The sequence below is a fragment of the Notechis scutatus genome, chromosome 4 (genome assembly GCF_049901735.1).
Source record: "Notechis scutatus isolate UNSWTSFEM ecotype Mainland chromosome 4, rNotScu1.2, whole genome shotgun sequence".
Lineage (NCBI taxonomy): Eukaryota > Metazoa > Chordata > Lepidosauria > Squamata > Elapidae > Notechis > Notechis scutatus.
In genome coordinates this window covers 131,581,903-131,606,330 of record NC_142012.1, presented here as the reverse complement: position 1 = coordinate 131,606,330, position 24,428 = coordinate 131,581,903, and the positions used below count along the sequence as shown (strand labels likewise).

Sequence of the window (24,428 nt, the reverse complement as noted above, 5' to 3'; positions counted from 1 at the left end):
TGACTGCTTTAACCGTGAATGACTTGGACTGTTTGTTGAACTTTGCTTAACCGTTTTACTGGAAGTAAAAACCTACATTTTACTGTACAGTGTATCTGTGTGCTTGTTGTGTGTTATTCTTCACTACTCTCACTACGTCTCCCTGTATGCGCTCATTCTCCTAATGGGGAATTATCTTAACAGTAATGAACCAACATGCTATCTGTCATGTTGAACCTTTTAAATCAAAGAAGTTTTGTATGTCGTCAAATAATTTTCTAAATGTCCTATTTTAATACCAAAAGCAAATATTGAAACTTTTTAGTCTTCATACATAGAACTACTAGCAGTGGTGGTATTCTACCGGTTCGGCCTGGTTCTACTGAGCTGGTAGCAGCAATGAGCAGCGGAGACCGAACCAGTTCTCTCTGCCGCTCTGCCGTTGGGCCCATCCGCCCATCCGGGCTCCCATACTCACCTTTATCCTCTGAATGTGAAGCGCAGCTGTTTTGCACGGCACAGAAGAGTGCCGCGCAGCAGCTGCTGAAACGGCCGGGATTGTGCAGGCTTGCAAGAGGTGAGTTAGAACGCCTCTGCACCTGCGCAAACACCTCTGTGCCTGCGCAAAGTGAACATTTGGTGCACAGGTGCACGCAAAGTGTGTGCACATGTGCAAAGTGTGCCCACCAAGCCACGCCCACCGAACCGGTGGTAAAAATATTTGAATCCACCACTGACTACTAGATATATTTATTGTTGATATATTCTCTTAAATAGGATGGTAAACATATGCACATATGTTTCTGTCAGGAGCACAAGCATTGGAAAGAAGCTTTTAGCATCTTTTAATCCCTTTGATCTTTTATCGTATTGATTAATATAGTGATTTGCATATATTATCTTGGGAATTAAGCAGTGTGATCAAATTTAAATGTAATTGTTATCTGTCACCATTTCATTAAGATATGTTTGGGCATATTTCACATAGATATTTTTTTCCAACATCTCATCAGTGCTTGATTTCCAAATATACAATAAATGAGAATAAATGTAGTGTTGTGTCTTACACATTCACAGGAATGTTGAAGAAGTATTATTTTGGGTATGAGATTTTTGGGGCAAATGTTTCACAGTTCTGAATGTGAATCTGGTTTTGCATCTATGCAGTCAAACACAATGCAGATGACAAGTATTTGTTTTCTACACTTGAAGATACCAGCACACTTCGCATACCAGGTTTTTTTTCATTTCCTTTTAGTAAAGATGCAATGTATTAATTTGAAGATGTCTTTAATTCAGGTTAATTTCATTCCAGAAATTCCTGATTCTTCTTGTAACCTGTTTCTCCTACTTTTTTGATTTCAGGTTACTTCCAGGATTTGTTAAACAAGTCAGAGAAGGCACTTTATGACACATTTCCTGGTATGTATGGAGACCTTTATCTCCAGAATGTACACCTTTTCAAAGACTTGTATAGTGAGCTGCGGCATTATTATCGAGGTCCTAACATCAACTTAGAAGAAGCCCTCAATGAATTTTGGACTCACCTGCTAGAGCGGCTCTTCAAGTTGATGAATCCCCAGTACCAGCTTCCGGATGAATATATGGACTGCATAGTAAAGCACTCGGAGCAACATAAGCCATTTGGAGAGATTCCAAGGGATCTGAAGCTCAAGGCAACAAGGGCCTTCATTGCAGTCCGTTCCTTTGTGCAGGGACTTGGTGTGGGCAACGATGTTGTCAGAAAGGTCTCTCAGGTAGGTCAGCTTAAATTGCTGTGTGATCACCATTCCTAAGAAGTTTTAAAGTACCTATTTACTCTGGGAAATATATTTACTGTTGCATTGGACAAGGCTGACAGATTCATTGATTGGTGCCATTTCTGCTTTGCGTAAATTATTACTCCCAAGCAGAGAGCTCCCTTCAGATTTGTGAATGCTGTTCCTGAAGTTTTGCCATAGCAGGATCCATCCTGCAATTCAGCAAAGCAGTGGGACTCTTTTCTTTTTGAATGTTAAATTTGTGGGAGGTACCTTTTCTTTCTATGTTACATCAGATCAATCTAGTGGCTGGTGTACTGTGGGAGGAAAACACAATAGTGACTATCAAAGCTAAATACACTAGTAGGGCATGGCTAGGTGTCATCTGCATATTGAAACCTGGAAGCTAACCAAAAAGTCATTTTCTGTGTCTATAGAAGGAAGTACCTAACAGCATGTTAGGTAACCATACTGAATAGTCAAAATGCCTTCAGCAACTCACTAGGATACAATGTAGTTAGACTTAAGTTTTATTTATTTAAGACTTTATTTATTTTATTTAAGACTTAAGTTTTATTTTATTTTATTTATGTTTGTGGCTAGTTTTCATTGAATTCTAGGTAACATGGTGGTCATCATGTTAAAGAAGCCTTAGAACTGTTTCATTGCAGCACTGTTGATTCTCCTGCCACTTTCACATTACTGGTTTTTCCAAAGTCACAGTTTTTCTATCAAAAACTAGAATAAGGTGATATGAGGATGTTTAGGATCCTATCATATGACATTTCCAGAGAATTAAGAAAAGTTAAATCATAGTAGCCTCAATATTACTGAAAATATTAAGGGAAGGAGCCTTAAGGAAACTAAATATGTATAGGTTTGCTCTAAAACATGTCCATCGTTTTTTATTCTGATATTATAAAATGCACATGCACAGAGAAAAAATATGCAGATTAGCACAATAAAACACCGAGGGTGTTCAGAGATTGTTAGTTTACCTCCCAATGAAAAGTTACATGTTTTTTCAACACAAATGGCCTGTAAAATACATATTATCTTCAGAGTTGATAAAGAAAAACAAATACCCAAATGTTTTATGTATCAATCTGGTATTAAAAATAATTTGAAAGTGGCGGAGCCTTTATGCACAACAGTAGCATTGGACTTCTGAGCCATCAAGCAGATTGAACACAGAGGAGAACATAAGCTGTATAAAAAGCTGGCACAATTTAGATAAAAATATAAAGTCTTCTTGTTTTCCTTTTGGGTATTCATTATGCTTCAGGTTTAAAATAATATTCCACTTCAGCCTAAAAGTATGAACTAGCTAGTTTAACCAGACTGTCTTCAATTCTTCTTTCATTCAATTCAGAAGTGTTTGGTTTATAAGTAGAGAGATTTAAATAATGCATTCCATGACAAATGATTCTTTTGTGTCAGTAAATGCATTTAAATCCTGCCTGGTGGTATGTGAACCAGCAGTATTTTGCAAAGTAAATTTTTGCATTAGAGTTTGCAAAGAAATGAGCATAAGCATATTTGAGATAAAACAACTGGCTGCACTTTTCATGCTTGCTAAAGCTATGATGAGTACAGTAGGCAGAGTACAGTAACTATAGATTATCTAGTAGTGTATGTCTGTGAAAGCAGGTGGGTGGGGAAGATACATCTGAATGAAGGTAGCCTGAACTAGTGGAGTAAAGTACATGCAGGGAATGAATGGAAAGTGAACACAAGGAAGGAAGCTGCTTGTAAAATAAAATAAAAAACTTGTGTTATAGAGTGATGCAGAGGTACAATAAAAATATTCTATTTCTTGTGTTTATCTGCTAGTCTCATTAGATATCCCTTGCAAGTATCAATAGTAAAATAAGCTTTCTTTTAGTATATCAAAGAAATTATCAATCATACAGTACTGGAGAATAAACATTTAGAATCATTGTATTTCCTGTGCTTTGTTTGCAGACGTTTGCCATGTAATTTTCTTTATCTAAGATAAAATACACCTAATTTGCATGATTGCTCAAATATTTTTTATTTATTTCATATTACAATGTGCTATTCTTGTTGTAGTTGATCCCTATTCATTAAAACCTGCTGTAGACAAAGCAAAGAAAAATACACTACTCATAAACCAGCCTTAGAGAAAGCTAGTAAATTACATAAAAGAGAAGGACTGGGGTTTTTTTTTTTTTTTTGGGGGGGTCAGCTCAAGCAACACTTACATTTTTAATTACTTCTGCTTCTTAATTTTGCTACAGTTAAAGTTCCTTACTTGTCCCAGCTTCCAGGACTTTTATCTTTTGAACATTTCAACCATTTTGCTTTTCAGTTTGCCCTTTAGTTGAATCATTACATTCCCTAAGCTCTTGTAGAAATAGAAAGGTCTGCATGCAGGCTGGATTGACAGAATAGCGAATGAAAGCTGTTTACTAAACTGTCTGTTAGATGGGTTCTTCTCTCAACCCCGAAGTCTCTCTTTCTCAGAAATGGCATAAAGCCTTACTTCCCCTGTTAGTCATCCTCAATGAAGGGTAATTCAAACTCTTCTTGACTATTTTAAAATACCTTTATTTTAATATGAACAAAATATTTTGCTGTTTGATGACTCTAGGTGGCCAGGCTAGAAATCTCTTACCAGACTTTTCTTAGCGTATGTGAGATTTTAAACCTGCCAAGAAAGTATTTATCACAAGATAATCCCTGGTTAATACTTTCACATACCGCTTTAATTCTGCTGGCAGGTTAGCAGATTTAAGAAAAATAGGCCAGTGCTGGAAGCAGCTTTTTGAATGAATCCATGAGACTGCGTTTCACACACTATAAGGCGTTTTTTCAACAGTCACCCTATGGTAAGCACCCTATGGAAGTTGGTCAGGTGAAAGAACCAACACAACAATATACCTTGGATTTTCTATGTGACACACTGGATTGTGTGAACATTTTCCCCTGATCTTCTAAGTGTATTGACTGCCATTTAGCAATTTTTGTCCAATAATGTGTTCCTTTTCATAGCAGTAACCCAAATTAGTAAACAAGTGGAATGAGACTTTTTGTTCAGATGTAATAGAATTATGTCAAAAGGTGTATCATATAACAAACTTCACTGTGAGATGAAACAGCATTATTTAGACACCAGTTCAATATTTTAAAAAGATTTCCAAGGCCTAAAGACAAGTTATAAAGCTGAGGGGTCATAATTAAGTGATTTTTAATCACAATAATTAAGTTACCATGAAATTAAATTCATATTACTTTTTTAATGTCTCATCATTCCAACAAAATAAACAAATACCGTTTTATCGGCGTATAACACAGTATAACACGCATATTTTAAAGGAAATTTCAGGAAAAAATTAAAAAATCTGCCTGCCTGCCTTAGTTTCTGGTTGTTTGGGAGCAGCCGCTGAGAATAATAACTATTCGCCTCTTTACTCAGCGAAGCTGTTCCGATTCAACCATTCGAAGGCAGGCGGCAGGCAGAGAGCACTGCGGGCGGGCGGGCGGACGGGGTGGGGGTGGGGAGAACGGCGCTTCAGGGAAGCTGCGGCACAGGAAAAGCCCCCGCTCTTTGAAGCAGTTTCTTCCTGTGCTGGTGGAGGAGCGAGAGGCGACTGAGAGAGCTGACCCAGAGAAGGACAGGCTGGTTGCTCCTCCCTCCCCTTCTTTCATTTGTGTCCTTGATCCCGATCCCAGCAGCATTCACGAAGGCTTCTATATATCGGCGATAACACGCCATCATTGCCCCTATTTTCAGGGGAAAAAGTGCGTTTATCGCGTATAATTAACAGTATAATAATGTTGTACTTTATTCCATTAAGTAATGTTAATAACGGAATGTTTCTACCATACATCCTTCTATAAATTTACACTAGCTCTCTAGACTGTAAACCACCATTCTGTTGGAAGACCATGCCAGTTTCTAAGAACAAAAGCGTGAAAGGCATACCATAACAGATTCTTGTTTTTTTCATAATATCACAAGACTTTTCTCAACATGTCTTCGGGGGACCAGGTTGGGGAAGACTGGAATTGGCCCTTAGGCTCAAATTAGATTGATATGACAGACCCATCTGTTAAAACAGATGGTGGACTTCCCCATAGCCCCTCTCCCTCCTCCCTTTCCTTTATCCCCAGTGGAATTTCTCTCTATCCTTGGCAGAAGAAATCGGTGCTTGAAACAAAGAGTATGAGAGGATAAACCAGGTTTTCTCATGCTCCATCAGCACACCTCCTTTTGGCCTCAGTTTTGAGGTAAACTTCAAAAGAAAGATAATATGCTGTTCCACACAGTGGAGAAATAAAAAATCAAATATAAATTCTAAATCATTCCCCAGTGGATTTTTTTTTCATTCTAGAATTCTGTCAATATTTTTAATAAAGGAGAGAGTGAAGAGCTCCTTCTTCCCTTCATCAGTCTTGCCCTAATCATTCTACCAAGCTCTTTATGTTACGTAGCAGGGCTGTCAAACTCCCAGCCCACAGACTGGATGCGTCACATGCTGGCCATGCCCCTGCCCCGTTTTGTGAAGGGGGGAAGTCCTGATATGTCACATGACACCACCGTGACGACGTGAGTTTGACACCCCTGTTATATAGGATCCTGGAATTTTCACATCAACCAGCCAGCCAATTCTGAAACTTAGAACAGAGGAACTTCAGAAGACTTTTATGGAATGTCATTTTCTAAATGCAGATAACTGCCTATAAGAAGTTATTATCACAGAGAAATAATTTTACCGATAATATTGCTATAGTTTACTCTGTACATACACATGCACAGACACATACACTGAGAGATATGTTTGGTGGAGCTATAAACACATTCCCTTTAGCTTAATTGAATTGAACAAGCAGCTTGAGGAAAATAAATACTACTTCAGTATAGAGGATTGTAATACATTTTCATTTTGCTGTCACACTCTATCCAGATGTCTCTTTTCCTCATGAAAGATCTGCTAGTTTTCTGTTTGTTTTTAAGGTGGATGGTAAGTATATGTCAAGCAATAATTCTTGGAGTATTAGTCATTTTGCAACACAGATGTTTTAACAGTTAGAATTCTCCTTTTCTCCTATGGATTACAAGTGACCCTGGAGCAAGGAGCCTTGTTTAGGTAGAATAAATACATGAATCTAGTCTTATTAAGGTCTATTTATTACCACATTAATTTAATTCTCTCTCTTCCCTCCACACACAACTCACAAAGGCATGTCAGTGCATTTCTCAACTTAGATCTTACATATACAATATTGGCAGATGACAGCTTTCATAAAATGTAATTGTTTATCAAGAATAAAATATAGCACTATAGGTGTGTCTGTTGTGTTCCATTAGACACTAAAATCCAATATATCCCTGTATTAAAAGGACTCTATGTTTTTGTTTTGTTTTGTAGACCTCTGTGTATATCCCTGCCTTCAAGTTTTATAAAATTTATGAAAATATGAATCTTTTTAAATCAAGAAAAATTGCTCTTAAAAAGTCTAAATGAATCCCTAATTCAGTGGAGATTGTATTCATCATTAAAAATGTTGACCTTTGTGTGTCCTTGATGGATAAAAATAAGTTGTTAATGAATTTCATTTGAATGGGCTGATTATAGACTTAGCATATTTAGTATATAAACAGTTGTAGTCACATTAATTTAAACGAGCATGCCTATGAATAACTAAGTCTGAATAATTATAGTTAGCCCTTAATACTGGAATGGAAGCTGGTAATATACTTTCTGCATATATATTTATCTGAGAAACTAGTAAATTCTATTTTCATATCACTTACAATTATGCTAACTCTGCAAACTGCTGAGCTTACTGGCATATTTTAAAAAGAAATGTAAAACTGTTTTTAACATAAATATATCAAAGCTAAATGACATACTACTCTGATTTCCTATGAGGTAATTATTAAAAAAGACGAACAATTCTAAGAGTTGCCCAGTTGATGTGAATAAATAACCTCTAGCTGAATTCTCAGCCAGAATACTTTGACATAGAAATAATAAAATGGATCTTTTAAAAATACATCGTATTACATTGGCTTTGATGTCTCACTTATCCATATTATTTATTTAGTCATTGTAGAGTATAATGTGCATATTTGTTATGAACAAACAGATTATTTATTAGGATTCTCAAACCTAAACAACTGTAACTACTTTGTAATATGGCCCTTGGAAAATTTCTTTAATATTCCTCAATTAAAGATAAAGAGAGATCTTAAAGGGTTAAGTAAAAAAAATATATCTTTTTGATGAAAGCTTGTTGGAACACATCTGAATGAGGTACCCCACCAACCAAAATTTAGCTGTCTAAAATTCCTGCTTAATGGGATCAGAAATAATAGTAATAAATCAAATTGTAAAAAGCAATGCTATTTTAGTAATGCATTTGCTATAAATAAATCAATTCTGCCCCATGTTGGGAAATTGATAAATCAAAAAGTGGCTGAAGGCCCAGTGAAATTAAACTCTCTCTGAATATCTGAAAGGAGTGAGGGAGCTGTATGGATGTTAGCAGTAAAGAATTCCAAAGTATGGGTGCTGCCACAGAGAAGCCTTGTTACCTTGATAATGGTTCTACCTTTTCTAAGTTAAGGTTGTCTTCTACATAGGGTCTCATAGCAAGCTTGCCAGAGAACTGTTCTCAATGAATCAGTAGATTTAACTCTGGCAGGATGGTAGTTGATATAATGAAAGCCAGCTGGGTGACTTTGGGCCAGTCACTCTCTCTCAGCCCAACTCACCTCATAAGTTGTTGTTGTGAGGAAAATAGAAAAAGGAAGGAATATTAGGTATGTTCACCACCTTATTTCTAAAAATAATAAGACAAGATACTAAAAACTAAATAAATAATTAAATAATGTATAGCAGATAACCAACACAGCAATATCAGGAGAGTTGTTACCATGTTTTGACTGGATTGATTTACCAGTAATCTCAATATACATATTCAGGATCTGCTATAATTTTTGCGTTACCTCCAAAAGCTATTTCAGAATGCATTGATCCTATTTGAATCAGTTCATGTCTGCCCACCCTTTAGTATGCAAATGTGTTGTTGGAACCCTTTGATAATCACAATTCTTTTGGAAAGCTTCCCTTGTTTGTCTATGCCCGTTTCCATCTTTGATGACTTTACATTACAATATTGTTTCTTGTCTATTCTAATGTCTCTCTTAAATTCTGTAAGTTCTTTCCGAGATCATTGTCTTTTTTTGCTTTGGTTTCTTTTTTTTTGACAGCTTCCACCATCTGTTCTGACTTCTAGCTTATTTTCTTCTGTCTATTGGCACTCTCTTTTCATTCATTCTTAACTTCTTTGATTCCATTCCATAGTTCCTCTTGTTCCTTACTAGTAAAGTTCAGGACTTCAGAGCAGTTCCTGGTGATCTTGAAAATAGCCAGCATATGTTCAACATCATATTGTAGAAATTGGATAACTTTGTTCTTCTTCTTTAGTTTGATTTGGAACTTGCATATGATCAACTCCACAGTTAGTTCTTAGGCATGATTTTGTTATTATAACTGAACTTTTCCAATTCCTTTTACCAAACGAATCAATTTGAAAGTATCCAAGTATAGTCCATTCTGTTTATGCTTTATACAGTGCTTTTGGATAACCTGATCCACAGTGTCATTGTTGTACTAATGATATGTCTATCGGTTTTGGTGGTCTTTGATGTGATGACCCATGATAAAGTGTCTTAGTAATATTTACTCTTTGATTCCATCTTATTGCTTTAAATAGAATGTGAATCAGTAGGTGGAGATTGTTGAGGTGTGTGTGTGTGTGTGTGTTTCAACCTGGTCATCCTTTCCACTATTTACGACAGCTTCCCACTCTTTGTTTCCAAATCTCCCAGATTATCTCAGTTTTCTCGATCTGCAACCTCAGATCTTGATTGAGGATCAACTAATTTGGAATCCATTTATTGATTTTATTAACAAGAGTCACTAATTTTCATTTAATGAATGCTTATAGAATCTGTGGGTTCTGAAAGGGGAATCTGTGGTTTTATGGGGTGTGCTTGATAATTTCATGCTTAAATTACTGCAATAATCCCGATTCCTATTTCTGTTCCATCCTACTCTGAATTCTCATTGCAGAACAGAAACTTCACTTGTTTCCTATCTGAGTCAAGACTCCAGTTGAAACTATTCTTATTTGTATTTAAAGGACTCCAGTTACACAGACACGTGCAGCCTAGTACCTGTCTATCCTTAGTTCTCTATACAATGTTGTTCACTCCTTATATTCTTCTATTCAATAATTTACTTTTCAGGCCAGAGTTATAGCTTCTGACTTCCAGGCTTTGGGGGAACTTAGCCTTGCAACCTTGGGTCAGCCTATCTTTCTCCTTTCCTTCACTTGAATGAACAGTTATGGCATTAGAAAAGGATTTGTGTATTTTCCTATCCTATTCTCATTAATCTTGGCAATCCCTGGATTAATACCTGATGTATTTTAACTATGGATGTATGCATGTTTGGTCATATCACAGTTCTTTGTTTCAGACACAAATGGGGGTTTTGTTTGATTGTCTCAGTTAATATTGGTTTACTGGTTTGACTGTTAAGTTGTGTACTATTTTTATTGAATATAAGTTTGTCATTATTTGTGCTTGATTTATATCTTTGTTTGGTAAATGTGCATAATAAAATTAGTGGTAGTTGGATATCTTGTTTTTGTGTTGACTAGAAAACCAGTTTCATAAACTGAGATTTGAAATGAAGTTGAAAACTGTGCTTTTTGCTGACTAAGTTTTAGTTGGGCCATCAGTATTTTTCCATCATATCTATAACCCAATCAATAACAAGAACTCAATACATTTTGGAGGTATATTATGATAGAAATGGAACTGATTCTGTTACAGTAAATGCTAATATAACAGAAAACAAAGATAGATGAGGAAAAAGTGCATTATCTCTTATATTTTTCGAAGTTCAAACATTATTTGCATTCTAAATTATAGTTAATACTGTGTTTTGATACAATAATTGAATTGAGGCCCACAGTGATGGAAATGAGGAAACTTGTCAAAGACTGACTTTATTGTCTGATTTCAGATTCATGGAAATTCTTTATAGGTATTTTATTAGTATAGCAGTTAAGGCATCAGGCTAGAAAGGAGACAGTGAGTTCTAGTCCTGCCTTAGGCACAAAGCCCACTGGGTGATGATGGGCCAGTCACTTTCTCTCAGGAGACAATGGCAAATCACTTCTGAAAAACCTTGCCAAGAAAACCTCAAGGACTTGTCCAGTGGTCCGGACATGATTGAACAGAAGAAGAAAAAAGAACCTTTTAGAACCATTGCTGGCATCTGTAATATTTATGTGCCTGTTTCTTTATTCTTCTGGCCTTTTTTCAATTGGCAGGACATCAAAGAAACAATTGTAGATAATAGATAAACAATTGTAGATAAACAATAATAAATTGTTACAAGTTCTGTGCATTCACACTTGAATATATTCTAAATGTTCATATTTCAGAATGCAAGGTTTTCGGGGATTTTGAAATGTTTCATTCTAATGATCTCTGAAAAGTAGTCCTCCTCTGAAATTAAATAGGCTATGTCCAAAGATTTCATATAAGAAAGAAACTAGTTGTCTATTTAATGGACTTAGTTTTAAATTTTATATCGATTTTCTCTACACACAAAAAATAATAATTTTTCTCTTTTGAATACTGGGTTATGTTTTAAGGTACATGTTGTGTTTTACGAGTGTATGCCCTTAAGAAATAATTGTTTGTTTGTTTTTAAGGTCCCTCTGAGCCAGTATTGCAATCGCGCTATTATGAAGTTGATATATTGTGCACACTGCCGGGGCATGTCAAACATTAAGCCATGTAATAGCTATTGCCGTAATATCTTGAAGGGCTGCCTGGGCAATCATGCTGACCTAGACACTGAATGGAAGAACATGATTGGTAAGATCTACAGATGTTTGCCTGAAAAAATTGCTTTCATTGACATTTGTTTGGCTCTTTTTTATCCTTTTAGTTAAGCGATAAAAGGTTGGAGATCAATTGATGCATGAATTAGAGGAATATTTTCAATATCTTTGAAGCATCAGTTCTTCCTTTAGATGAGCGTTACCAGATATAATTCTCCTTGTGTTTTGGTATTACATAGTTCCCATAACAGTCTTATGAGTCTTTCAATTTTTGCACGAGACACCAGGATATAGAAGCTCCAAATATTCATCAGTATCACAGACTGGATGGGTTTAAGCGGTTAAAAAATTAATGATGACTTCAGAAAAAGTAGTTTTTAACAATAAGTAAAAAGTTCAGTCACTTTCAAATTGAGCTCTTATTTATAGTAAACTACATGGGCACATTCATGTAGAAAAGGTTTAAAAATTGAAAAAAGTTCTCAAGCATAATTATAAAATTTTGTTTTGTATGTTACTATTTAAATATTCTTAGATTTATTATATCACTTTATCGTTATGACTTCTTTTTCTGAGGAGGACAATATTTAACTGTTTGTCAGGACCTAAACTGATTGATTGATTGAATACTTTCAAGCCAGTGTTGACTCTTAATGACAACCACATAGATAGATTTTCTTTGTGATGATCTGTCTCTCAGTCCTTGTTTTTTCCAACAGTACATCCATTGCCATTTTAATTGAGGCCATCTACCATTACAGACTTCTCAAGAGACCTAGCGTTTTGCAAAATAGGGCAGGTTGAGCCTAGTCATGTGTGCCTTGAGTGAGAATGCTGCATTGATATGTTTGATGATCCATTTGTTTAGTTGGTTCGTTGTCCATATTGTTCTCAAGATTTTTCTCCAGCACCAAAGTTCAAAAGTGTCAATACTTTTCCAATCCTGTCTCTTTAAAGTCCAGCTTTTGCTTACATAAAGTATCACAGGAAATGCCACTGTTTGCGCTGTTCTAATCGTTGTAAGTAATTCATGGTATCCGAATATCTAGGATATAAATAAATATAAAAAATGTTCCACTGATATATCTTGCATTTTAATATTGGTTATAGTAATTACAAAGAGTTTGTAATGGTTTATTTGATATACTTCTTAATCAGTATCTTTTTATTTTTCCCCCCAACAGATTCATTACTGTTGGTGGCTGATCGTTTTGATGGACCATCTAATGTAGACGTTGTAATTGGTACAATTCATGTTAGGATTGCTGAAGCCATTTCAAACATGCAAGAAAACAAAGAGTCTATAACAGCCAAGGTAAGAACTATATTGTGAATGTCAGGATATTTACCTCTTATATATTTAATTGCTTGTATTTTTCTTATTGTTCTCCCACCCCCACCTTCCCTGAATATTCATGGTATTTCCTGTAAACAGTCACCTAAGCATGCCAAGTGACTTTGGATCACACCCTGGGTATTTTGACATTCAGTTACAAGTTACCATGAGAGGATTCCATTGTTTCTACTAATAAAAAAATAGACATGCTATGCTTGCCATTCTTCAGGGCTCAATAGGTGGAAAGCCACTTTTACTGTCATACAAGAATTATTAAACCCTAGACCTGTCATCTTTAATTTGTATGTGTTGACTGGAATGTGTCTCCTTCCCAATATAAGAGTGAGCTCACTGTCTCCTTCCCAGTATAAGAGTGAGCTCACTGTCTCCTTCCAGTATAAGAGTAAGCTCTCTGTGAGATTTATCTGTCTCTTCCTCATCACAAACATTTGTCCTATCTGTGTTCCTGAGGAGAGTGTGATATTTTAACCCAATGTAAAAGAAATTTGCTCCATCGCAGATCCAAAAACTGCAGATTCCCATCTTGATGTGAACAACAACATAATTTGAGTTTCTGGAGCCCAGCTATTATTCTTATGGAACAGAAGAACTGTAATTAAAGCTCCTGAGAGAAAGTGCATCAGGAACTGACTAGCAAGTAAATAAGTCACCAATAGACTGACAGAAAGAAAAAGAGAGAACATAGTACTACTGCCTAAAATATAGTGATATAAAGCCATCAGTTCAGAGAGCGAACATGTCTTCAAAATCCATTAATCATTAGATTGTTAAGCAAATCAACCAAAGAAAGCTCTAGGGTGGGTTTTTTTAATTCACTAATTATGTATATATGACATCCCATATTGATACTAGTTTCTGAGGGCTTAAGCAAGTTAGAAAAATAGAACTCGTTGTGCTATATGTTTTTAAATCAGCCTCAAACAAAACAAAAATACGTATGAAATATATAGGAAATCAGAATGTCCTCATATTTGAAATAAATTGTAAGTAAATTTAATATTGGTGAAATAAATATGCAGAGATTTACCTACTAAAAAAAATTTCTGAGATGTGGTTTTCTTTGATTTCCTCAGATTTTCCAAGGTTGTGGAAATCCCAAACTCGGTACAAAAGCTGCCAATGTGGAAGATAAGAAGAGGCGGGGAAAATATGTCACTGAAGATAAACCTTCTGGGCTTAGTTCAGAGAAATTTGTGAGTGCAGGGGGTTTGTCTGATTTAATTCTGCACTAGAATTGTGTAACCTGTTAATCAACATACTCATTGGGCCTTGTAAAGATGTTCATTATGTGAAGGAATACATATAAGCACAGTTTAGTTTCAATGTGGAACCTTTCTTTCATTGGAAGAATACACATCAGTAATCTGTAAAAATGAAAGTACCCTTTTAGCCAATCATCAAAAGACACTTTTTTAATCACACCAAATCCTTAACAGTCCTGCTTACCAATATAAGGAGTTGTTTTTCACATAATTAGACTCTCAGCAAGTAAAATTTTTCTATCTCATTTAATAATCATGGGCATCTCAGACCCATACTTTACAATAACAATAAATTGAAGTTATGTCATGTATTTTAGAGATGTGCAAATCTCTAAATTTTTGTAATATTGGTTGTAATAATTACAAAGGGACCATCACAGATGCTTTGCTTGGCATGCTTCTGAACCAGTATCTGCTTATTCTGGTAGCTGTTGAGCTAGGGCTGAAAAGGGAGAGAAGATGCTGAAAGATTGAGGGAGAAGGGCCAAGGGATAGAATATTGGTAGCAGCAAACAAGAGGGAAGATCACAGAGAATTGACATACACATCATGCAAAGGAGGCAGTAGTAGTACCATGTGTGATTCTAAAAGAAAGGAAAAAGGGGCACCAGCCTGCTGTACTCACTGTATAAAATCATTCTTGGATCTCTTTGCAGTTCAGCTAAACTACAGCCAATCTTTGAAAGAAGATAAACACTTTGAAAGAACATAATATGTTTGTAAAATAGAGACAGCTGATGGATTGAGTCTCAACAGATCTTATCCAACAACTAAACACTGCTAGCATTGGCAGCAAAATTTCCCTGATTATTAACATAAGATTCAAATCAGGTAAATGTGATCTGCCACTACTTTGCAGAAGTAAAGATACATAAATAGACTTTCTCAATTGAAAATTATTGCAACAATGTGCAATGAAAGTGTCTTAACTGTAAATATTTTAGTATGGAAGAGCCAATTTATTTTCCTTAATAGTGTCTTGAAACATAGCCTTTCTCCTGCTTTTGTTTGGGATGTCTTTCAACAGCATCGAAAGTTCCATTTTCATTGTAGCCTTTATTCTAAACTAAAGTATTCTCACTATCAGCCACATTCTTCAAAAGAAAGTTAAGAATATTTTATCATGTGCTTTATCGATCAGATTTGTTATTCCTTTTCATTATTATTGTATGAATCCAAAGCAGAAGTGCAAACTAGACATAAAATCATAAAAATATGAAATCTTTATCAGATATAAAAAGTGTTATCCTGGAATATTGTATCTGAAAATTTATGCCATTAAAAGTTTCTTGGTCTGTATTTAATACATATATTCCTAGTGCTGTATTTTCTTGTTTTGCCACCTACAATTTTTGGTTATTATATTCCCATTCTTATATGTCTCAATTAGAGCAAAAATCTGATCTGCACATGCCTTCCCTAGCATAAAACCATAATGGTCTTCCTAAATTTTGCCTCATGTCATCTCTTATATCCTTTCAGTTCCAGTTCTTGCAAAACATCTTCCCAGCCACACAAAAACTAATCTTCCTATAGGGTTTGCCTTTTTTCTCTCATGATTTACCTTTGTAAAAAGGAAGAAAATTGGCATTCTTTCAAGACTCAGTCAGATATGTAATCTTTACACATTTAAAAAAGTCATACAACTACAGCCCTAAGCAAACTACATTGCTTTTGCAATTTATACAAACTTATCATTTTTCCATTTTCTTGAAGCATTTCAAGTTTCCATTTCATCCATTTTTCTTACACAAACATTTCCATATAAAATTCAAAAATACTCCCTCCAGTCATCCTTCAGTTCAGTTTCCTCTCAAAACATCTTATCACTTTTACTTTTAATTTCACTCATTTTATCTGTCTTCTAATACTTTTTCCTGTAGGACTCATACAGTCATCCTACCTCAATAGTTGTTTCTTTTATTTATTTCTTGTATTTTCATGGCCATTTCATGGCTTTCATTCTGATATCTTCATTTCCTTCATCCTTGCACTTTCTTAGTTTCACAGTTATTATATATAGCTATTATTTTCATTTCATTCGTTAATGTATGCCCTTTACCATGTACTCCTCCTTCATGTCACAATCTATATGTCATTGTTATCATTTGATTGCCCCACAGAGGTAGACCTCTGACACCCATTATGCTTTTGTAAATCAAGGCTTTCACACAACACTTTTTAATAAAATAGATGAGATGTAAACTGGTTTACTAGCCTTTGTGGTTTTAATGCCATGTGTAGTATTCCCAGATAATGGTAAGAATAATATTGATCATTTGGGACAGTATGAGATAAATATAACCAAAAATTAATTTTATCTCAAGCACAGCCATACCATTTTATGCAAGCTAGCATTTTTAAGCTGGAGATTTCCTTACAAGCCAACTTAACGTATAAAATAATGTATCTTTAATTGTTGTTATATACTAAAACAGTTCAGGGATGGTTACAGAATAGAATAGAATAGAATAGAATAGAATAGAATAGAATAGAATAGAATAGAATAGAATAGAATAGAATAGAATAGAACAGAACAGAAGCTGGAACGAATTTTGTTTTTAGATTTCCTTACAAGCCAACTTAACATATAAAATAAAGTATCTTTAATTGTTGTTATATACTAAAACAGTTCAGGGATGGTTACAGTATAGAATATAGAATAAAATAGAAGCTTGAACAAATTTTGTTTTTAGTTTATTTTGCTTTTAGTCACATTACAATTGTTCACTATTTGAATGCTCTTAGAATGCATTCTAATATAAATATGTAATGTACATAGAATGTAAAGCTGTTGACATTAAAGTATTTTCTTCAACCTTAATCACTCTTCCTAATGACAGGTTTCAGATGCCAAAGGGAAGCTGAGGGAAGTAAGAGACTTCTGGGCTCTTCTCCCAACAACACTTTGCAATGAAAAAATATCATCTGGTTCTGTAAATGAGGATAGGTGCTGGAATGGAATGACCAAAGGCAGGTAAGGTTAATCAGCTGTGAAATAATGAGGCCCATTTACTATCCCATCTATGCTTCAAAACATTTTGGCTATGCATAGCAAATAAATATTTGAAATTTCCTTTTGTATTGTAGTATTGTGTATGAAATGTATTGATACACAACAATCAAAACTTTTTTTAAAAAAATTCATCTTTTTAAAGATAAAAAATACATTAAAACAGTGCATAAATTTCTAAATAGAAACATTTCTTGAAAATATTTGACAATTTTTGGAAAATTGTTAATGAAAAAAATAAGGTGTGTCACCTTTTCACATAAATTATAGGGTATGATATAGTCACCAGCAAGTATTGACTTTTCTTTAGTTCCAACCAAACAGCCCTTGGGGATTGTTGGGACATATAAGAGGGGCATCAGAAATGACTTACAAATGCAGGTAAGTTGACACAGAGAAGGAACTCCTCAAATAACCACATCAAAAACTATTCAGTGTTTTACCAATTATCAGACACAATGGTACTAAGCCAAGCCTCATCTGGAAACTCAGACTGTCATCTACCATTTTTATGAAGTTTTAGAGCTTGGAAAAGTGAAATGCTTTTACAGAGGTGGATAGGAAAGAAGGCAAATGAGATGAGACAATAATTAATTATCCCATCTTTATTTAGACAAGAAAAGGCTTAGGAAGCTATACACAACATTCACTGATATAATACATCCATTTCCCTAGGTCAGTGGTTCTCAACCTTTTCTTCACCATGGACCATTAGATCATAACATTTCTTCATGCCTTTGTGGATATCTGTGATGACATCATGGCCTCCCAGGGGTCCACTAATCACAGGTGGAGAACCAGTGATGTAGGGTCACTGCAACTGCCCTTGAGAGTCTTCTAGGAAGGCTGCTATCTTCTGTCTAAACACTGAAATAAATTTGGCATTTATCAGAAGAGGAAACCCAGTTATCAGCTTGTCAGAACAGTGGAGACTTGTAACCTCTCTCAGATTTCATATACCCTGAAAAACTGATTCACTTTCAGAACTCAGACTTACTTTGAGGCCCACTTCCTCCTCCAGGGACAAGTTTTCCGTAGGTTCCAATATTTCCACTACATTCCTGGGCTGAAGCCAAAAAAGCATGAAGCAGAAGTTCATGTCCCAAGAATCATTGACTAGATTCATGAAATACAAAGATGAGATAGTGACTAAAACAATAACTTTTCATTTTCTCCTGTTCTTATTTTTAATTATATCTCTTTTATTTTAACCACTTTCCCATGGCAACTAGCTAGTAGATAGCAATAAGGAAAAAATGGGAAATCTATTTTAAAAGAGTGAGTTAGGCTCTCACCCACCCAGTGAGTCTGGTTGGGTTTCCATGAAGTCCACTTCTCCAGATTTAGCTTTCAGTGTGAACATATACATACTCTTTACAGATACCTTCCAGATGTGATGGGAGATGGTCTAGCCAATCAGATCAATAACCCAGAGGTTGAGGTCGACATCACCAAACCGGACATGACTATTCGCCAGCAAATCATGCAGTTGAAGATTATGACAAATCGATTGCGCAATGCATACAATGGAAATGATGTGGATTTCCAGGATACAAGTAGGTACAAGCTGAGAAAGTGGGACTATTCATAACAGTTCATGCTTAATAAGCAAAAGAGAAGTTCATACACAGTTGTGATACATAGTGTTCAGAACCGTGGAAGGTTATCCCTCTTAATTTTTAAGGCTGGATTTTTAATCTGGAAGAAGGCATTGTTCAAGTGTCAAAAGCATTAATGTTTACTGATAATCAAAATGCATTTCTTCTTGTCAGGTGTCCCCCAAAATACATGTATCCACAAATCTCATACACTAATCAGTTAATCGAGGGAGTGAGGGAGTGACAGTTAAGGCATTGTAAAATGGATAATGAAAGTAGAGTGAGTCATCCAGATTAATATGTGAAATAAATTCTTCCCCAGGTGGAGCCCCTATAGCATAAGAATTCTTATAATTTCAACAGAAGAGAATTTAGGTAACTCAGGCTGAACTTGGAATCCTCAATGTTCTCCAAGCTTGTTTGTTTGCTTGCAGATATTTCATTACCCAACTACATAATATCAGTCAGGTTATGAATCATCTGCAAGCAAACAACCAAACTTGGAGACATCAAGGACTCCAAAATTGTGAGGTATGAAAGATCAGGTCCACACATGAAGGTTCCATTAAATTGATTTATTGCTGAAGCCTATGCACAGGAATCTTCTGAACTAATGGTCAACATCTGGTTAGAATTAGATAGAGGCCAGCAGCATTCAAGGGGGAGTTGGACTTAGTTAGCTTGAGGCTATGTAAAGATTCTAGACTGATCTCCCTTTTCATTTCACCCCAGGTTCTGTCATTCTTTCTCCTACATTAATTCTTATAATTAACTTAAGAATATTTCTTAAAATTAATATTCCTATAGCAAGATTAATCTGAAATTTGTCTGAATCTAATTCTTTACTTTAATTCAAGATTCTCAAGCACTTTGGTAGATCTGAAGCTTGAAGAATATATCTTAGGCTATGTTTCAAAATTGCTATATTGCAGGGTGGAGGCTTACCAAGAAGTTGTCATAATAGGCATAGTCACCCAGGCAAAATAATTAGATTCCTCCCCACCCTTTCCTGTGTTTTCCATCATGTTCTCTGCCATTCAGTTCTCCATTTGGTTCTTGAGGAGATTAGCATACTTCCAAGGATATGTACTGAGATGCAGTTTTTACCATTATAGCCATCCACTATTGTTAAAATTCTATGACTAGCCAGGGAATCAATCTAGGACCCACTAACATTTTGAAAAAGGAAGATTATACTGTAGGTGAATCTAATTCTGCCTTCCTCCATTCTGCATGACAGACAGATTAACCTCTACAAAAAAGATATTGGCTACAATTCAGTCTTTTGAAGAAGTACCATACTAATTTGAATTTTGTCTTGGCCAGGTGATGACAACAGTGGTTCTGGAAGTGGTGATACCTGCCTGGATGAAGTCTGTGGCAAAAGACTGTCCAAAAATTCTAGCACCCGGCCACCAGAAATACATCCCATGCCTAAACAGTCAGGACAAGGCATTGGTGGAAATAACAGCAATGTACTTTTGCCATCATACTTCCTTTTATTACTTTCTTGCGCTGCTATAGCAGCCCAGTACCTGTGGCGGTAACTTGTTTGAGCAACTGCAAAAGAAACTGTAGTGGCTAAGTCTTAACTTTGCCAAAATGGTGGACATATTTAATTCAACTTGATTCAACTTGGCAAAAATGAGAGAGACAAAAGTTCTTGATGGTTTGTGATAATCTGGCAGTGCTAGAGTTGGTTATTTTTCCTTTTCTTCCTTCCTTCCTTCCTTTCTTTCAAATATTGGGCCTTTCCTTCTGTCCTTCATTTTAAAAAGCCTTTAATTTGCCAAAAAAGAGATACCTAGGGTCTATGACAGATCTGACAGGTAGGTTTAATGGCCAGAAGAAATTACCCCCACCCCCAAGGCAACACCATGTTCATTGACTGGAATAAAAGATATGCAGTATCTCATATTTTTATTTAACTGTGGCATCATATTTGGTTCAGAACAATATATCTTTTTAATTTATACATTTTCAGACTGCTCTAAAAAAGTTTCAGCTCATAATTTTCCATTCACCAAAGGGAAAAGAGTCTTTCCTTTGCAGAGATGTAATAGTATTATTTTGTACAATCACAATTAACATCTCAATTAACAAATTCTTTATCCCAGAGTTTGGAATGAAGGTCCTTAATTTTTTTTAAATTCTGCTAAAAGTAATTATTGCTACCAGCTAATATTATTCCCACATCCATGAGAATAGCAGTAAAAGATTTGTGTATTGCAGGATCCTTTGGAAATAGCTTTCAAATAAAAATAAAAATAATAATAATAATACGGAACAGCATACACAACACTGTGGTAAAGAAAGACATGAGAGGATGTCATTCCCGAAAGCCTACTTTGAGTTACAGGAAGAAAAACTTCCTATTTAATAAGATGACAAGCATCAATATTTACCAAGGGAATAATGCAAAAAAAAAAAAAAGTGATTTTCATGTGTGTGTATCATTACTTATCCTGTAATCAAAACTAGAATTTGCATGAATTGGTGAACTTAGGGCCAAGTTAGATACTGTCTAAATATATATCTAGAAATTTGTTTATCAAAATCTCTACTATCTGAAATTTTCTTGGAAACCTGCTCAGAATTATGTTGGTGGAAAGAGAAAGCAGACCAAAACTATCCATATTTTGGCTTAATTAATTTGGTGCCTATCAGAGAGAAGTCCAATCACAGATTTACGTGTGTGTGTGTGTGTGTGTGTGTGTGTACGTGTACAATTCTCTGCCTTGGGTCCTGAGATTTACTTCTAAGCATCTTTTTTTTCTGTTTTCCAAATTCTATCTAACCAACCCTACCATTTTGACTGAATACTAGGAAAACCCTGAAATGAATTAACTTTGTTAATTCACTTTAATTCATTTCATAAATTCTCTTTGAGAATCAAGTGATGTGAAAACATAACTTTTATTCAAAATATATAGGCTTCTCATAAATGCTGAAATATTTCTGTCTTAAAGCAAAAAAACAACAACCTGAAAGTTGTGTTTCTTATGACAGCAGTCAGAGATAGAAACTATTATCAATTCTGAAACATTCCTAGTTACAAACAAGGAAACCATTTCTAGCATCTTAGCTAAATTCAATGGGATGAGACAGAGGGTAGAGACAAATACATTCAGTTGAAGGATTCTGGTTCTGCTTTGTTAATTATTGGGAAAAATTAGTTCCCTAATCATCCCATTCAGTACTGGAGGCTCACTGAGAATTGAAAACTTGATTAACAAACAGCAATGCCAGAAGGAATTCTTTGTAACAAAATACATCTAGTTTTGTACACATTGTTTAAATCCCTGTGAGTAAAACAGTACTTCCTTCCACTTTCATTACTGATTTAGCCTATTTAAAACGTTTTTTATTTTCAGTTACATTATTCTTTAACTGAATGTGTTCGTAAAGAGAATACATATGAGGCATGGAAATCAAATATCCTGCCTTCTTTGAACATGCTTGAATGCAAGAGAAAGTGGAAAGTGCCACATTGAATTAGTGTTGTAAATGTATGTCTGTAAATACACAAAGAAATAAACTGCTATACATCATGCAGGGGAAAAAATATTTGCCATTTCCTTCTCTGAATGAAAATCTGCCAACTTGCTGGAGAGCTGTAAACTCAAAACAGTTTGGAGCCTTTTCTAAGACTCAAACTACGTGTGATGTTAACAGTGTATTGTTTTTTAGAAACCTGAAGCCTCCCTGAATCATTTCTTTTAAAAAAAAGGAATATTTAAAAAAAGAGGTGGAAAGTTGAAGGATTATTCATGCTTTAAAAATGATTTAGAAGTCTTTGTGATATGTGGGAATATGAACACAGCACCTCTTTAAGGTAGCTGCATCATTTTGGGGGGCTTTCCTATTAACTTGATAAAGCACAACTGTTTTAATTAGTTAGAGATACACATCAGCATTGCTTTAACAGAATAATTCATTAAAACAGCAAAAAGCATGAAAAAAAGACACTGCCACTTTGAAGAAGTGGTGCACATATTCCCGCACATTCTGAAGCATCTCTTTAAAATCATTGCTGAAGCATAATGAGCCCTAGAAAAGAGTGGAGTGGGGTACATCCTTCTTCACTAGCTGAAAGACCAAATGAAATGAAATTACGGCCAGCAACAAAAAGGAGTATCCTGCCTTGCCATATACTTTATGCTCTTCAATCTAGCATCAATTCTCTGCTTGATATAAAATTGGACAGCCTGATTTAAATGAGTCTTCCACCATTGCCCATCATTTGAGCCCCAGTCTTCTGTCATAGAATAACAATTTTTTAAGGTTTATTTTGTTATGGCAGTACTACAGTTTGGTATTAAATGCATTTACACTACAAGGTGTAATCTGTTTCAAGTCCCTTGAAACAGAAATGAGTCATGGATGTATAACATATTTTTCATGTGCCATAATGTCTGTTTCAGAAAGAGAAAGGGGTCAACATAAGGTTTAAGATCATTGCTATTTATCCTTTCAATGACAAAAACCTGTTGTTTCTGGTGGGCTTGTTAAGGAGTTAAGATACACATATATCCAGACTACATCTTGGCTTTTAAAAAAAAAAAAGCAAAACAAGTGCAGTTCTGTCTGCAAAACGTAAGATTTATTTCACATTATTGACAAACTTGATCATTTATATATATATTTCTTTTGGTTACCAAGTTACTTGTAACTATCTTGCACTGTTCAGTTATGTTCTTTGAATCCTTGTATAAATAAATAAAAAAAGGCTGGAGACTTAAATAAGTATGAATACCATTTGGAACAGGATGATGTATTCTTTTGTTTTATATTTCAACAGTAATACTGCAGGTCGCCAACTGGCTTCATGAAAATCAGAGTGGGCATTGTTGTTCTTAGATGCGAAGTCTTGCCCAACCCATTGTGACCCCATGGACGTTCCAGGCCTTCTTGTCCTCTACCATCTTCTGGAGTCCATTTAAGCTCACGCCTACTGCTTCAGTGATTCCATCCAGCCACCTCATTCTCTGTTGTCCCCTTCTTCTATCGCCTTTCATCTTTCCCAGCATTAGGCTCTTTTCCAGTGAGTCATTCCTTCTCATTAGGTGGCCAAAGTATTTGAGTTTCATCTTCAGGATCTAGCCTTCTAAACAGCAGTTGGGCATTAGATCACTCATAATAATAGCATTGAAAAGTGTTTTGCCAGTGTGGTGAAATTCGAAAATAATCCCCAGCCAATCAACAGAACTATTCCATAGATGTGTATCATGTCTCAGAGAAATGGCATGAAGTTTATTGAGAAATGAGGCCAAGTAAAATTAAGAATTTAATACTATATACTGTTTTGGAATTGTAATGGAGAACTGGACGGACAATGAAAATATTTAGAGGCAAGAACGGATCATTTGTTCTATGGATCTATTATATGTGATGCTCCTAGTTTCTGCAAATGATATCGCTTGCTCTATGGAAAACAAACTTTTCTTGCAATGAATCACATACTTTGTCAGTTACCTGTGATTGAACTGTGGTTTTACCTTGAACAGATATCAAGCATTACTGAATAATGCACCTGCTGGAACAGATAGAGCTATGGAACAC

At 35.3% G+C, this 24,428-nt stretch overlaps 1 protein-coding gene across 1 annotated transcript in view; it reads left to right on the top strand.

Moving 5' to 3' along the window:
* GPC1 (glypican 1) overlaps positions 1–23,634 on the top strand; it is a 194,092-nt gene extending 170,458 nt beyond the window's left edge. The window contains exons 3-9 of the mRNA XM_026694963.2: positions 1,345–1,736; positions 11,505–11,670; positions 12,821–12,951; positions 14,067–14,186; positions 17,099–17,232; positions 18,649–18,824; positions 20,193–23,634. Coding sequence (XP_026550748.1) covers positions 1,345–1,736; positions 11,505–11,670; positions 12,821–12,951; positions 14,067–14,186; positions 17,099–17,232; positions 18,649–18,824; positions 20,193–20,413 — 1,340 coding nt within the window. The 3' untranslated portion in view covers positions 20,414–23,634. The remainder of the gene's footprint in view (positions 1–1,344; positions 1,737–11,504; positions 11,671–12,820; positions 12,952–14,066; positions 14,187–17,098; positions 17,233–18,648; positions 18,825–20,192) is intronic.
* Positions 23,635–24,428: the final 794 nt, after the last annotated feature.